The 16,130-nt window shown below is 34.5% G+C and overlaps 1 protein-coding gene across 1 annotated transcript; it reads left to right on the top strand.

Moving 5' to 3' along the window:
- The first annotated feature begins 2,076 nt into the window (after positions 1 to 2,076).
- On the top strand, positions 2,077 to 11,942 carry LOC127082814 (ent-kaurenoic acid oxidase 1). Its single transcript, XM_051023054.1, has 8 exons — positions 2,077 to 2,333; positions 2,463 to 2,787; positions 2,883 to 3,290; positions 3,380 to 3,463; positions 5,510 to 5,588; positions 11,264 to 11,370; positions 11,487 to 11,605; positions 11,852 to 11,942. Exons 1-8 carry the CDS (start codon positions 2,107 to 2,109, stop codon positions 11,940 to 11,942), a joined length of 1,440 nt encoding a protein of 479 aa, XP_050879011.1. The 5' UTR covers positions 2,077 to 2,106.
- The last annotated feature ends 4,188 nt before the right edge of the window (positions 11,943 to 16,130 follow it).

Below are 16,130 nucleotides of genomic sequence, written 5' to 3' on the forward strand. Positions count from 1 at the left end.
TTCATACATCTTATAAATCATTTGAATGCTCCAGATAAGCCTATTTCCAATGATATTGATACTAATAAAGTTTTGAGGTATCTTAATAGGGAATGGCAACCTAAGATCATTGTAATCAAAGAAGCGAATGATCTTAGAATACTTGATCTCACAACTTTATTTGACAAGCTAGAAGAACATGAGCAAGAACTCACTTGCTTGGAAAAAAAAGAGAAAAAAACATGAGAAGAAGATAAAGAAGGAGAAAGGCAAGGACAATGAGGTAGAAATGAAGTTTATTGCTCTAAAGGCTTCAAGTTCAAAGTCCTCAACCAATAAGGGAAGGTTATGGTTTTTCCTCTTAACCCTAAGGTTGGGGTCTTTATAGAGGCACTTTGGGCCTAGGGTGTTCTTGAGAATGATAACCGTCCACTCAGTCAATGTTGGACAATTGAATCCGTATTTTCTAGAGAGACATGAGTTAGACTATTGACTTTGACTTCTCTATGTCTGAGAAACGTCTTTTTTTCACATTTCCCACGAGTGAGTAATTAGGGAACATTCAGGGAAAGGCGATATCTAATGGTGGTGCAGCATATAGGAGTTGCCCCGTAAGGGTAATTGACAATCCACCGTCCTTAATAGGTCTTTTACAAATATATCATTACACTCTTTTTCCAAGCGATAACTTTAGATCTGCCATTATGTAGGGGCGAGTTACTGAATTGTTGAAGGTCGAGAGATCCCCTCCATTGTACAAACTCAGATATAGTTTTCGAAGACCTAATTTGTTTGAATGTGTCTGTGTTGAGGTCTTTACATGAACTTCTATCATCTACGAGAAGTCTTGTTACTGTGAGACCAGCGACAGCGGTCGTTATCACTAATGGAAACTCCGCGTTTAAGGTTCCATTTTTCTTTTCGTGATCTAGGAATATTAATACCGACCTATCTTTGCTTTGTGATATGGTCTCAGTCGTTATACATGGAAGAGGTCCTTCGGTGACAGATCTCCACGAGATGTTTTCATGGCGCGGATCTTATCGATGACCGATAATTGAGGTGGAATATGATCGAAGGATTCGGCAGAAATAATCGGTGCAAAGTAGGAATATGATCGAAGGATTCGGCAGAAATAATCAGTGGAATTTTGCGGAAATTAGGAGTCAATTCCTATAGATGTTGCCACTATTCTGTAGTGGAACCAAAATTGGTATTGATTGATGACGTAGGACTCTGGATTCGATGATGCTGAATTCAGGTGCGATGACGCGGGATGAGTGTGCAAGGTTAACACTCTAACATCCAAGTCAATTACAAAATTCAAGATGAATATATTGAAAAGTGGAGTTTAGAAAAGTGTACCTTGAAACTCACATGTACTAACTTGACTTTATATGTTGGATACTCTTGATTGGGCTTGTGTATTGGATCTTTGGTCGGCTCAAAACAAATACCTTTCCGGAGCACACATTTTTTTGTAAAGAGGTTCCAAACTTCAAATACTACCGTGACTTTGTTATGGATGTCATTTTTGTTATATTTAGGCTGACAAAAGTATCAATGAAGAAAAAGACACTTGTGAATTTCTTGACCAACCCATAATAAAAAAGATAACACTTAGACTTACGAATGCATTTTTGAATAATTAACATTTTTATAACTTTTTTTTACACTTTTGACTTCTTAGCATTAGATTAATATACATGTCCATCTTGCAATATTCAATTTTTTTATATGAATAATCCAATTGATCTTTACAAAAGAGCTAAAAAAAAGGTGTATTAGTCAATTTGCAATATCTTACATCAGACCAAGAACATGCCAAATGTGAAAGATCGAAAAGCATCATTATCAATAAAATACAACAAAAAATTGTTTGTTCCAATTTCATTTTTTTGTCAAATGTAGCAGGTTGATTTTATATTTGTAGTTATGGATCGAGAAGCATCATCATAGATAAAATATATAAGATTTTTGTTTGATTCAACTATATTATTTTTCCTGCAAGTTGGCTATATTTTAAAAATGAAAGGAGTACTATTATAGATATAACTATGACATATATAAACTCAGCAATAGAGTAAGAAAAGAATCACACAGATCTAGCAAGTGAGAAAGTTAAGAATGGATGCAATATATTTAGGGTTGTTTGGTGTAGTTATTGGGGTTGTGCTATGGTGGTGGAATGAGTATTGGTATGTTCTTCCTCTCAAATTCAAGTGCTTAAAATCTTCAACAAAATTGCCACCCGGTCATATGGGGTTACCTTTCATTGGAGAAATGATTAGTTTTCTTTGGTACTTCAAAATTGTTCGACGGCCAGATGATTTCATTAACGCAAAACAATGCAAGTAAGTTTTAGCATAATAATATTTGGACAGACACGGATATCATACACCGGACATTATACATATACCGGACATTATACACCAGACACGTCTTTTTTCAGAAGTATTTTGTTTTTGTGAACAATAAAACAGGTATGGCGACGGAGGAGGCATGTTTAGAACACATCTCTTTGGGGAACCATCCATCATAGTATACACTCCTGCCGTTAACAAATTTGTACTATTTTCAGACACCAACTTCAAACAAGAATGGCCAACTGTTGAACTTATGGGTGTAACTTCAATGGTGGCGGTCCATGGTAAGGCTCATACACGAGTCCGCAACTTTGTCACCAATGCTATCAATCGACCCGACGCCTTAAGCCGCATTGCTGCTCTTGTCCAGCCTCATATAGTCACTGCTCTACGATCTTGGGATGACATGGGTAAGATCAAAGCAAAAGTTGAAACTCAAAAGGTACTGCTCTGACCTGACCTAACCTGACCTGATTGATAAAAAAAAATACAATTACTAATATATCCTTAATTAAATTGTCAAAATATTAAATACAGATGTCCTTTGAGAGCATTGCGAAACTTTTCTTAGGCAAGGAGCCTGGAGATTTTCTAAATTCATTAGATAAACTCTATCAAGGTGTGCTTCCTGGTGTGAGAGCCTATCCGATTAACGTTCCTGGTTTCGCATACCACCACGCTCTTCGATGTAGACGAAAGCTTGAGAAGATTTTCTACATGGAGTTAGATAAGAGAAAATCGAAGAATGAAAATATGGTGGAAACAATTGATCTAATGGATGGATTAATGCAAATTGAAGATGATGAAGGTGACAAATTGAGTGACAAAGAAGTTGTAGACAACATTGTCTCTCTTGTGCTTGGTGGATATATCTCTACTTCTCTTGTCTCCATGTGGGCTATTTACCTTCTTGCAAAGCATCCAAATGTGCTAGAAAAATTAAGGGTATGAATAAATTTTAATCTTATAATTATAATCTTAATTTGTGATTTTACAACAAGATCAACATGATAATTATTGTTGCAATTTTGTAGGAAGAGAACATGGCTCTTACAAAGGGGAGTCCTGAGGATTATATTACATCTAAAGATGTTTCAAATTTAAAATACACAAACAAGGTTTTTTTACTAATTATGCAAATAGATACTACCTCCGTTCCTATTTGTAAGAGACAAATTGTAACTTTCTTTTGGTCCTTTTTATAAGAGACACATTATAAAATTAAATTTTATTAATTGAGAAATCTCATTTATACCCTTAGTAAACAAAATGCAATATTTATTATTCATTGGGCATTAATGTTTTGAAAAGAACGTGCTATGTATATTCCCCATACACATAATGGGTATCTAAAGCCAAACCTATTCAGTTTCCATTGATATTAATGATTTGGAGGGAAAAAAATTCCCACTGGTTATAAAGGAGGGAACTACTACGAGTATCTTACTCATATTTCAAAGAAAACCATGAGTATGAACTCTCATCACACCTATGAAAGTAACATGTTGCCGCACGACAAAAATCCGGATCATCTTTACTAATATGTGACCTTGCATTATCTTGCTGAATAAAGATTTTCTTCCCTACATCTTCTCTTGGCCACATGTTCTCAATGGCAGGTAGAACTTTATTGATCAAGTATGCTTTGTTCACCTCTCTTGTAACAGAAGCTATAGGCTTTGTTTCTATTGTCCCCGCAACTCTGTTGACACTACTCCTTCTTGCGGGTTGTTCATACACAAAAGGAAATATACCAATTTTTCCAGAGTATGTCTCATTTTCTTCATTGTCAAACCTTGGTCTAGTTACTGCACATAAGAACATAACTTTACTTATAAAAATTTTGCTTTTACAGGTTCTATGTGGCTCTTCTTCATCCACATGCAAGTAATTAGTAACTTTATTCCTGGTAATATAAAACCACTTCTCATCGATGAACACAATATTATGCATAGAAATAAACTTCGGATCATGAGGTAAGCTATTTTTGTCAATCATCGACAAACAAAACCTTAAACGAGCAATCATGTTATCCTCTTTTAAATAAGGCTTAAGTGTGTTTGTATGCCGTCGTATCACTCCGACCTTATGCAACCTTACCAATGATGTCTTAGGAATATTTAGAGCACAAGCGAGAGATCGATAGGTTGACCGTTTTGATAATGGAACTTGACGCATTAACTCCAAATCTAATTGAACTCGTTTCCTTCCACAATTTTGTGTTCTATTATGACAAACATTACCTGTGTCCTTTAATTGTTTCCATATGCGATAAATAACACTTCTATGAACATTGTATGATGCCGCTACCCGTTCTACTACTCCAGTTCCAATTAGATTTCCATTAGCATCACTAGAGCAAAGCAATATTTGACATATAGCCTTTCTATCTTCGTTATTCAGGAAACCCCGTTTTTTAGAACTTTCACTTATCACCGACTCTGCAATAAATCATCAAAACGTATAATCAAAACACACAGTGGACTTTCATATATGTGTTGCTCAATCAAATTAATAAAAAACTAAAAGAAAAATGGTAGTGTATAAATATATTAATGGATATCATCATGTATATTACCATGCATATAACTATATATGTTAGCCAAGTATATTAACGTGTCACACAGTAATCAATATATAAAGAGATTGCTCACCATTTTCATCTGCCATGGACTTAATTCTAGTAGATGAAAACTAAATTTCTAGTATGATTGAAATGAAACACCAACTCTCTTTATATAAAAAAGACAAATATACTACCAAAATTGGTGGGAAGATTATTTTGGTTTTTAAAATTTGGTGGGAAGATGTATAAAAAAAATAGAGGGAAATTTAATTTGCATCTAATTTTTCACGATGAGAATGTGGAAAGCCAATTTTTTTGTTGTAATTATTTTTTGATAGAATAAATGCTGACCAATTTTTATTATATCAACATTTGGCTTAATTATAACATTAATACTACTAAATGTTTAACTTAGGGGTATTTTTGGAAATACAAGTTTATTTTTCAGAAAAATTAATTAAAAAAAATATTCCTTGGTTTGTGTGATTTCTTATGTTTGTCTCTTACAAATAGGAACGGAGGTAGTATTTATGTAATGTGAAGTTTATTTAATTATAATGATTTTATATATTTATTACTAATTAATAATTGAACACAGGTAGTTGAAGAAGTTATAAGAATGGCCAATGTTGCTGCTTTTTTCTTCAGAAAAGCTGTAAATGATGTGGATTATAAAGGTACATATGGTTGCAGTTTTTAAAAAATTACTAAGCTTTTATTTTGCCATTATTCTATCATTTATCTCCATTTTTTTATTACCTTAATATCAATTTCAACCTTTTTTTTCTCTTCATTTTTGCTAACTTTCTCTCATAGATGATTTTACAGAAAAACAAAACTTAGTTGTGTCTATCACTATGCATTTCACTTCTCAATTTTTCTTATACCATTATCTCTATAAAAATAGTTTTAATGTCTTTCATGTTATATATATATATATATATATATATATATATATATATATATATATATATATATATATATATATATATATATATATATATATATATATATATATATATATATATATATATATAAGTTTAATTGAAATACACTGACAATGTAAAAGGATTTTACACCGCCAGTTAATCATGAACGTTGGATATTAAAAGAAGTTTGACTTTTATTTTAAAAATCTATAAAATAGTACAAACGGATGATGGTGATGAACCGACAGTGTAAAACTTTTTACACTGTCAGTGCATAGTAATTATATATATATATATATATATATATATATATATATATATACTCCTAAGAAATCTCACATTTTAACGCCTATGCCATAATTGAACGCCATTATGTGACTAATATCATGCAACAATATTACAAGGAATTTACATGACAACAATAACACTCCGATTGTAGTATATTCCATCCTAAAATGTTGGGTTTGTCTTAATCTTATTACACCCCCTTCAAGTTGGAGCATCCTAAAATGTTGGGTTTGTCTTGATCTTATTACACCCCCTTCAAGTTGGAGCACATAAAATTTATATGCTTAACCTGTTTAGGAATATAAGTTTGGTGCAATATTTTTGTCAAATATTCGTCACGAATTTAACGGCAGTCCACTTCAATATATTTGATCCGCTCATGAAAAATTGAATTCCTCGTGATATCAAACACAACTTAACTGTCACAATGAAGCTACATAGATTGAAGATATGAAATACCAAAGAGTGTAAAGATGTATGGTCTTTTTTCACAAGCTCAAGAGCATTTTGAAGGTTTTAAATTTCTCTTTTAAGTTTTAAAATCTTTTTCTTTTGAGAGGAGATTTTATTAAAATCCTTTAATGCATCATCATGCATCTTATGAAACGCCTCAGATAACTCATTATAAAAGGGTAAAGAATGAGAATCAGTGTCACTTACATCGAAGTCCTTATGCTTGTTTCAAGTCATCAGACATAAATTAGCTACTTTTTCATCTGAACTCGAAGAGGATGATGATAAGTCTTCATCTTTTTCACAAGCGATGTACGCACGTCGTCCATTTCCATGGATTTTGAACTCGTGGTAATGTTGTTTTCCTTTGTGCTTTGCTTAACTTGTACAATCACTTTTATAGTGATCAGTTTTTCCACATTCGAAACACGTGACTTATTTTTCTTCTTTCTTATTTTCATCCCATTTCTTTAAGTGAGTCGATTTTCTGAACTTTATTAGGTTATTGTCCGAGTGTTTTAGACCATTTCTCCTCATATACTTGTTGTAGCGCCTAACAAACAATTACATCTCTTTGTCTTTCGAAGAGTCACTCGAGTCCTCTTCATCTTCCTCTACTTTGACTTTGGAAGTTAAGGCCTTTAAGGAGATGTTCTTTTTCTCTACTTTACTCTTATGCTTACGCTTTTCATTACTTTCACTTGCTTCTCGTCTCTTCAATTCATGCTCATCTTGGTGGGCTCACCAAATAAAATTGACATGTCTAAAGTCTTTATTTCATGAGATTCTTTGATAATAATGACGCTTGGCTTCCATTCCCTGCACATAGACCTAAAAATATTATTATCACATTATGGATTAGAAGTGGTTTTTCCTAAATTCTCAAGTTTATTGATTATATGCGAAAATCTCATCAGCACGGATGCCACGATTTCACCGGGTTTCATGTAAAGAGTTCGTATTATTCTGTTAAAGCATTGATCTTAGATTGCTTGACGCCTTCGGTTCCCTCATAGAGAACTCGAAGAGCGTTACATATTGCATTAGTCATCTTAATTACAATGTGATATAGAAAAATATATGTTCGTTCTCAATGATGAGATGAGCATATTTCTTGCCTTCAAATCATAAGACACCTTTTTAATTTAAGTCACATTCCAATCCTTAGGTGTTTTTACAACTGATGCACCATCAATGACTCTTTAAGGAACAAATAGCCATTCTTTGATGGCTAACCAATATTGTAAATCCGCAGACTTAAGGTGTATGTATATACAATCCTTCCAATAAGTATATAAGGTGTATGTATCTTAAATTCAGAAGCTTATGGCATCTGAAGTCTAAGAAGCTGGTATATGACATTCCCAAGATTGTGAAGTCTGAGAAGTCATGTGAGATATGCATGAAAGGCAAGCAACCTAGATTTCCATTTGCATCAGAAGTAGGTCCGGGAGCAAAGCATGCTTTGGGAGTAGTACATTATGATGTTTGTGGACCATTTGGATTACCTTCACTTGGAGGAAAAAATATTTTGTGTCGTTTGTGGATGAGTTCACAAGAGTGACATGGGTAGCACTCATCAATTTTAAGCATGAGGTGTTTGCTGAGTTTCATAAGTTCAAGGTGAAAGCTGAAAAACAAAGTGGTCAAAAGATGAAAGTTCTCAGAACTGATGGTGGATGTGAGTATAACTCTACCGAGTTAAGAATGCTTTGTGAGAAGAATAAAATTAAACATCAGGTGACTGCTCCATACGCTCCTCAACACAATGGTCTTCCTAAAAGAAGAAATCAAACTTTGCTTGATATGACAAGAAGCACGTTGAAGGAGAAGAAGCTCTCTGACACCTTGTGGGAAGAAGTTGTTGCCACGACAATATATGTGCTAAATAGGTGTTCAACAAAGAAGCTGAAGGAAATTGTTCCTTTTGAGAAGTGGAATGGTGATAATAAAAGTGAGTCATTTCAGGGTATTTGGTTCAGTTTGTTACAAACATCTTCTAGGTGTTACTAGAAAAAAGATGGATGATAGAAGTAAAGTAATGTTGCTAATTGGGTACCACAGTACAAGTGCGTATAAGCTTTATTGTACAGTCACTAATAAGGTTGAAGTCAACAGAGATGTCACTGTGAAGGAATCAGAAGCATCATATTGGAGTAAGTCTCACTCCAACTCTGGTGAGTTAACTTCTGAAGATACTTCAAAATCCAATGGTTCTAAAGGTGACTCTGAAGGCAATTATGAGTCTGATAGTGACTCTGAAGGTGAATATGATTATAATCCAGATTCTGATGGTGATTCAAACTCTGGTGGAGATCCAGACTCTAGGAATATTCCAAACTCTAAAGGTGTTCATGCCTCTGAAGGTGGTACTTCTGGGATTCCAACATCTGATATTGTTCCAGCGTCCGAAGAAGATTTTGAACAAGTTTAGAGGCCACAAAGAATCAGAAACATTCCAAGAAAATTTGTTGAGTTTGGCATACTGCAAGATACTAAAATAAACTCTGAGGGAGAAGTCATTCAGTGTGCCATGATTGTAGACTTTGAACCAGTTAGTGCTGAAGAAGCGCTCAAGAAGAAAGTGTGGTTGAAGGCCATGAAATAAGAACTTGAGACTATAGAAAGAAACAAGACATGGGAGTTGACTTAGCTTCCAAAGGACAAGAAAACCATCAGCGTCAGATGAGTTTTCAAGGTGAAACTAAAGCCAGATGAATCAATTGGCAAACACAAAGTAAGGTTAGAAGTAAGAGATTTTCTACAGAAACCTTGGTTATACTACTTTGAGGTTTTTGCTCATGTAGCGAGACATGAAATAATCAGACTGGTGATTGCGATAGCTGCTAACAAGAATTGGCCTATGATGCATTTAGATGTGAAATATGCATTTACGAACAGTCCATTGCAAGAAGAGATATACATGTCATAACCTCCTGGATTTATGAAAAATAATCAGGAAGGGATGATGTATGGTTACATAAAGCGTTGTATGGACTGGAACAAGCTCCTAGAGCTTGGAATCTGAAAATTGATTCATTTTTCAAGCTCTAAGGATTCAGAAAGTGTGAGATGAAGTATGGCGTTTATGTTCAGCATACTTCTTAAGGCAATATGATTCCGGTGTGTCACTATGTTGATGATATATTGCTGACAAGAAACTGTTCAAATGAGATAATGAAGTTCAAGAAGGTGTTGATGAATGAGTTTGAGATGACTGATATGGGAAATATGGTATATTTTCTAGGGATGGAGATTATGTATTCTGAAAAGGGTATCATTTTGCATCAACTGAAGTATGAACTTGAACTTCTGAAGAGATTTGAGTTGTTGAATTGTAAGGCTGTTGTCACACCTTCAGAAATAAATCATAAATTGAATTATGATCCTGAAGGTGATGATTAAACGTTACAACTTTCAAGCTGTTGGTTGGCTCTTTGAGATACTTGTGTAGTACCAGACTTGATATTTGTTATGCAGTTGGAATGATTAGTAGGTTCATGAGTAAACCAAAGTGATCTCATTACCAAGATGTTGTCAGGTTTCTGAGGTATATTAAGGGGACTCTAAAATATGGATTCTTGTTCCCTTCTGGTGAAAAAGCTAATTCAGAGTTGACGTGTTACTCAGACTCTGATTGATGTGGAGACAAAGTTGACATAAGAAGTACTTCTGCATATTTGTTCAAGTATATGAGATGTCATATTTCTTGGTGTTCCAAGAAGCGACCAGTTATTGCTTTGTCAACCTGTGAAACTGAATACATTGCAGGTGTTGTGGCTGCATGTCAAGATGTTTGGCTTCTGAATTTACTGCAGGATCTAAAGATCAAGGTAAACAAGCCTCTGAAGCTAATGATTGATAACAATTCTGCAATTAATCTTGCCAAGAACCCAATGCTTCATGGGAGAAGCAAGCATATTGAGACTAAGTATCACTTTTTGAGAAGTCAGGTTCAGAATGGAGTTCTAGAAGTTATGCACTGTAGCACCCAGAAGCAACTGACAGATGTTCTAACGAAAGCGACCAAGACTGATCAATTTCTCCACTTGAGGAATGAAATTAGTGTTGTTAGTTTTGATTAGCTAAATATGAATTAAGGGATGATGTTAGAAGTATTTCATATTCAATAGTAGTATTAGTGTTGTTAAGCGTAACCTAGCTAGTGTAGCTTAGTAATTTTCGCCTATGTTGCATTATTGTTTGTGTATATAAACAAGTGTAGCTGTCAATAGAGTAGTGCGTAACAATTTACTGTAACTCTTTTGAAGAGTAGTAAAAGTTTGTTATTTTTCAATTCTCTCTCTTCTCTCTCTTCTTCCATCTTCGTCTTATGCCCCAAAAGTGAGGTATATGTGACCGGAGTAGATTAAAGTTATAACTTGTTTGGACTTTGTCTCTTCTTGTCTAGTGCTCCAATTGTGAGAGTCAGCTACAACCCTTCATAGAGTAATAGTAGTGACTTAAAGCGATCTCATTGTAATAGGTTGACGTAACCTTTATACGTCGTTTAATGTATTTTGCTTACCAAATAAAAAACTACAAGCTTTACCATTATTATTATTATTATTATTATTATTATTATTATTATTATTATTTTATTTTATTATTATTATTATTATTATTATATGATATTACAACTAATATCTAATGATCATGAAAAAAACATTATATTTTTGCAGGTTATAGAATACCAAAAGGATGGAAAGTAATACTCTTCATTCGCTATCTTCATACAAACCCCGACAACTTTAAAGATCCTATGTATTTTGACCCTAATAGATGGGATGTACGTTTGGTGACTATTCCCCAATCTATGCTTCAATGTTTATGCTATTTTTTTCTTTTTTAAAATTATTTATTTTATCAAGACAATAAGTTTCTATTTTATAAAAAAATTCTTAGGTGCCAGCAAAGCCTGGAACATACCAAGTTTTTGGTGCTGGACAAAGACTATGCCCTGGAAACATGCTTGCAAGAATTCATCTAGCACTTCTGCTTCATCATTTGTCCATAGGATACAAGTAATGTTTCATCATAATGTTTTGATAGATAACATGTTTTTGGTTTTTTATTTTGAATAACAAGATAGGATTATTATAGCCCTTAAATGAATTTAAATTATAAAAGAATGTTACTAATAATTTCACAAACTAATGCATTCAAGATGAATTCTCTGAAAAAATACACATTTATACACATTATAATATTGACACATTTAGAAATGTATTTGATGTTATTTTTTAAGCATATATGTGAAATTAATGCAGGTGGGAGCTCATGAATCCAAATGCAGATATAATGTATCTTTCACATCCTACTCCTATTGATGGGGTTGAGGTCAAGTTTAGCAAATTATGAAGAGAAAAATCATGGAAAAAATATTGTGTTCAATTAGTTCTTTATATGTGAATTTAAACTTGATGTTTTCTAGTTGCTACCCTTGCTCTGAATAACTTTCTAATGACTATGCATGTAAACATCTCAATGAGTTTGTAATACATCTCATATGAATAAAATTAATTTTTTCTTTGAAGAATAGAAATGTATAAGAAGAGATAATTGAATTAGTTGTAGTTTGTTGTGGTATTTTGGATCTAACTTTAGTTTCGACAGGGATAACTTTATGTTTCGACAGGAGTTGTGCATGTTGTAGTCGAAGTCTGTTCAAGCATGCAGGAATCGAAGATGTGTGTGTTGTAGTCGAAGATTGTTCTAGCATGTTGTCGAAATCTGTTAGTTTGTTGTTTAAGTTAGCATGTCGGATTGGGTCAATCTGTTGGGACAATTATTTAGTATGTTAGTTGAAAGTTAGGGTTTAGTTTTCTCATAAATAGAATAATAGTCTGTAGGAGAATTGCCATCCAAGGCGCAGCGGAATTTAAAAATTTCTCCATTTAGTGATCCTTACGAATGGGCATGATCAGTGATAGAATCATTACCTCTTGTGGCGATTCAAACATTTGGTGCAGATCTCTGATAATGATCAAAACCTTTGATACAGATCCACGGGGCGATCACGAACGTTGAACGATGACAACGTCTCTACTCAGTCCACACGAACGGATTCCTTCAATCGCAGTGCTAGCTGTTATGAATGAAGGCTTTGAGTGAGAGAAAGAGGGAAACAAAATTCCAAGTCTCTACTTGAATTTCTGTCTGAGTGGATTGGAGTGACAATGCTTCTACCTAAGGGGTTCTATTTATAGAACCACTTGTGTGGGCTTCAAGCTAAAAAGCCCACTTAAGTGTATTTTGGCCCATATCTTATAATATGCCCAAAATCACTTAAGTATTTGGTACCTTACCATATTTCGTCTCCCACTTAAGTGCACCGTACCTTACGGTGTTCCTTAGTTACTCTATCTCTCATCAATCCGTCCTTTGTGTGTGACCCTATAGGTTTTCGCGGCGTTGCCAATTATATTAAATCACGCATTTAACATAATAAACAGTGAGCGGTATCTAGCAACACATCACTGCTACCCAAGTCACGAAAATGTCATGTGATCTGACAAAACCTCCTGTGATAATAATTATGTGTATAATTACCCCTTTGCCCTTATGTCTATATTGAACACAAGGTATAGACTGTGTCACCCTTGTCCAGTTCAATATTGGGCCCATAGACATTTATCCTGTTACGCAGGATTGGCAAATTCCATCTAGGACACTCATGTCCCTCAGCATGCTTCGTGGAGTACCAATCAACTGTCTTTATGGTTATCCAGTTACGGACAATGTTGGATCAGCAATAAAGCACTCGACTCTACATCTAGGATCCATAGTGGTTTCAGGTCGAAGAGTGGTATACACTATTATCACCATGAGAATAACTTATGACACTTTGCATAACTTTCTATATAGTATTCTCATAGCGGGTCAATCTGATATAAATATTACTCCTAATATTCATACCTATGTTTAAGACTTGATAACTCTTTATCCATGATCTATGAGATGTGATCATCAGTCTACAAACATAATAGTCTTAATGCTTTAATGTTATCCCACTTCACACTAAAGCTCGACTACGGATACTTTAAGAATAGTGTCCTTATGTTTAATGTGTTCTCATGATTAAGTCACACTTAATACATTAAACGGACTATCTATTCCAGGGACTTTATTAATCAACCATAATAAAGAAAATGCCTTTAAATAATTCGATACAAGTACCAAAAGTATTGGCCTCTAGGGCTTACACCAACATAGTCATCATTTCTCCATCAATTCCAGATAATCCTATTCAGGTGAAGAAAGTGGTGTGGTTGAGATTCAATTGTAAACATTATACCCTAATGTGTAATTGAATCAAGAATCCAGTTTTTAACCACTTTGAATTGTTTGTCATTTTTCTCCTCTCTCTTTTCCTTTACCTTGTGGTTTTCTTATTGATCAAGAAACCAATCATATTCTATTTTTTGGGCATCGCTTTCATAAAAAATTGGTGCGGTGAGCATGGAGAAGAAGATGTCGTCAACAAAGTATGAGATTGAGAAGTTCACCGGTGTGAATGATTTCGATTTGTGGCGCTTGAAGATGCAAGCCCTACTTGTTCAGCATTGGAGAATATGGATGTTGCCCTAACTAATAAAGAGAAGACAACGATGATTAGGAAAGCCCACAATGCAATCATCTTGAGCCTTGGTGACAAGGTTCTGAGGCAGGTTTCAAAAGAGAAAACTGCAAAGTGGAGAAAACTCGAGGGTTTGTATATGACCAAATCTTTGGCCAATCGCCTTTACCTAAAGCAATATTTGTATTCATTCAAGATGAGTGAAGACAAAGTCTTGGCTGAGTAGTTGGATATGTTCAACAAGTTGATTCTTGATATTGAAACTATCAAGGTCAAGATTGATGATAAAGATCAAACATTATTGTTGTGTGCTTTACCTAAGTCTCACACTCATTTTTAAAAAAAACCTCTTTTATGGAAGAGATTCGTTGACCTTTGAAGAAGTTCAATCAGCCTTGTACTATAAGGATTTGAACGAACGAAAGGAGCACAAGCCATTGTCTATTGGTGAAGGTTTGTCCATTAAGGGGAAATTCTCAAAGAAAAATGGTAAGTATGAGAGGAAGAAGGGTAAAGTTCTAAATAATTATTATGGTGGTAATGCTCCTTCTATTAGGTGTAATCATTATACGAAGAAGGGTCACACGAGAAAGGTATGCCCTGATCGAATGAATAATCATGGTGGAAAGGATAATGGTAATATAGTCATTGTGCAAGATGATTATGAATCATCTGATGTCCTGGTGGTTTCAAGTAGCAACTCTATCAAGGAGTGGATTATGGATTTAGGTTGTACTTGGCACATGACTCCAAACAAAGAAGTGTTTAAGGAACTATGTGATCAAAATGATGGACCAGTGTTGTTGGGAAACAATAAAGCCAGCAAAATTGAAGGTATTGGATATGTAAGATTAGATCTCTATGATAAGTCAATAAGACTATTGAATGATGTCAGATATGTATCTGAATTTATGAGGAATTTAATTTCTCTTGGTGAATTCTACAAGAAAAGATATGTTTTCAAAGGAGAGCAAAGTATCTTAAAGGTAATGAATGGGTCGATGGGAGTCTTGAGAGGCATCAAGAGGCAGGCATGTATACCCTTTAGACCGAGGTTGTAAGTGGTTCAGCAGATGTGGCATCCACAAAACCTATGTCGAAAATTAAGTAGTGGCACAAGCGACTTGTCCATGTCAGTGAAAGAGGCCTGGAAAAAATTTCGAAACCAATTCTTCTATGTGGTGACAAGGTCGAAAAACTGGAGTTTATAATCCTTGTATATTAGGTAAATCCTATAGGGTGAAATTTAACAAAGGTAAATAAAGAACAAATGGATCCCTTTATTATATACATGCTGATCTTTGGGGGCCTGCAAGAAATCCTTCACACTCAGATGCAAGATATTTTCTATCCATAGCGTATGATTACTCACGAAAGTTGTGGGTATTCATTCAGAAATCTAAGAAGGAAACTTTTGAAATTTTCAAAAGTTAGAAAACTCTGATCGAAAACTAAACTGGTAGGAAGGTCAAGAGGTTAAGGACCGACAATCGTCTTGAATTTTAAGGTTAAGGAATGAATCGAATGAGTGATTTCGAAGCGATTTAAGACAATGTTGGTTTCTAGGGGGTTCACTCAGAAAGAAGGTGTCGACTTTAATGATGTGTTCTCACCTGTTGTAAAGCACAAATACATTAGAATGTTGTTAGCCACGGTGGCAAAGTTTGACTTAGAACTTGAACAAATGGATGTAAAGAGGGACTTCATGTATGGTGAACTAGATGAAACAATCCTGATGAGGAAAAATGAAGGGTATGTAGAAAAGGAAAAGGAAGATTATGTGTGTAAGTTGAATAGGTCGTTATATGGTCTGCCACAATCTCGTCGACAATGGAATATGAGATTCAACAAGTTCATGACACACATATGTTTCACTAAGAGCCAGTTCGACCACTATGTTTACTTAAGATTTTGACCTGAAAATTCACTTGTTATTTTGTTGCTTTATATGGATGACATCCTCATAGAAA

Source organism: Lathyrus oleraceus, chromosome 5 (assembly GCF_024323335.1).
Source record: "Lathyrus oleraceus cultivar Zhongwan6 chromosome 5, CAAS_Psat_ZW6_1.0, whole genome shotgun sequence".
NCBI lineage: Eukaryota > Viridiplantae > Streptophyta > Magnoliopsida > Fabales > Fabaceae > Lathyrus > Lathyrus oleraceus.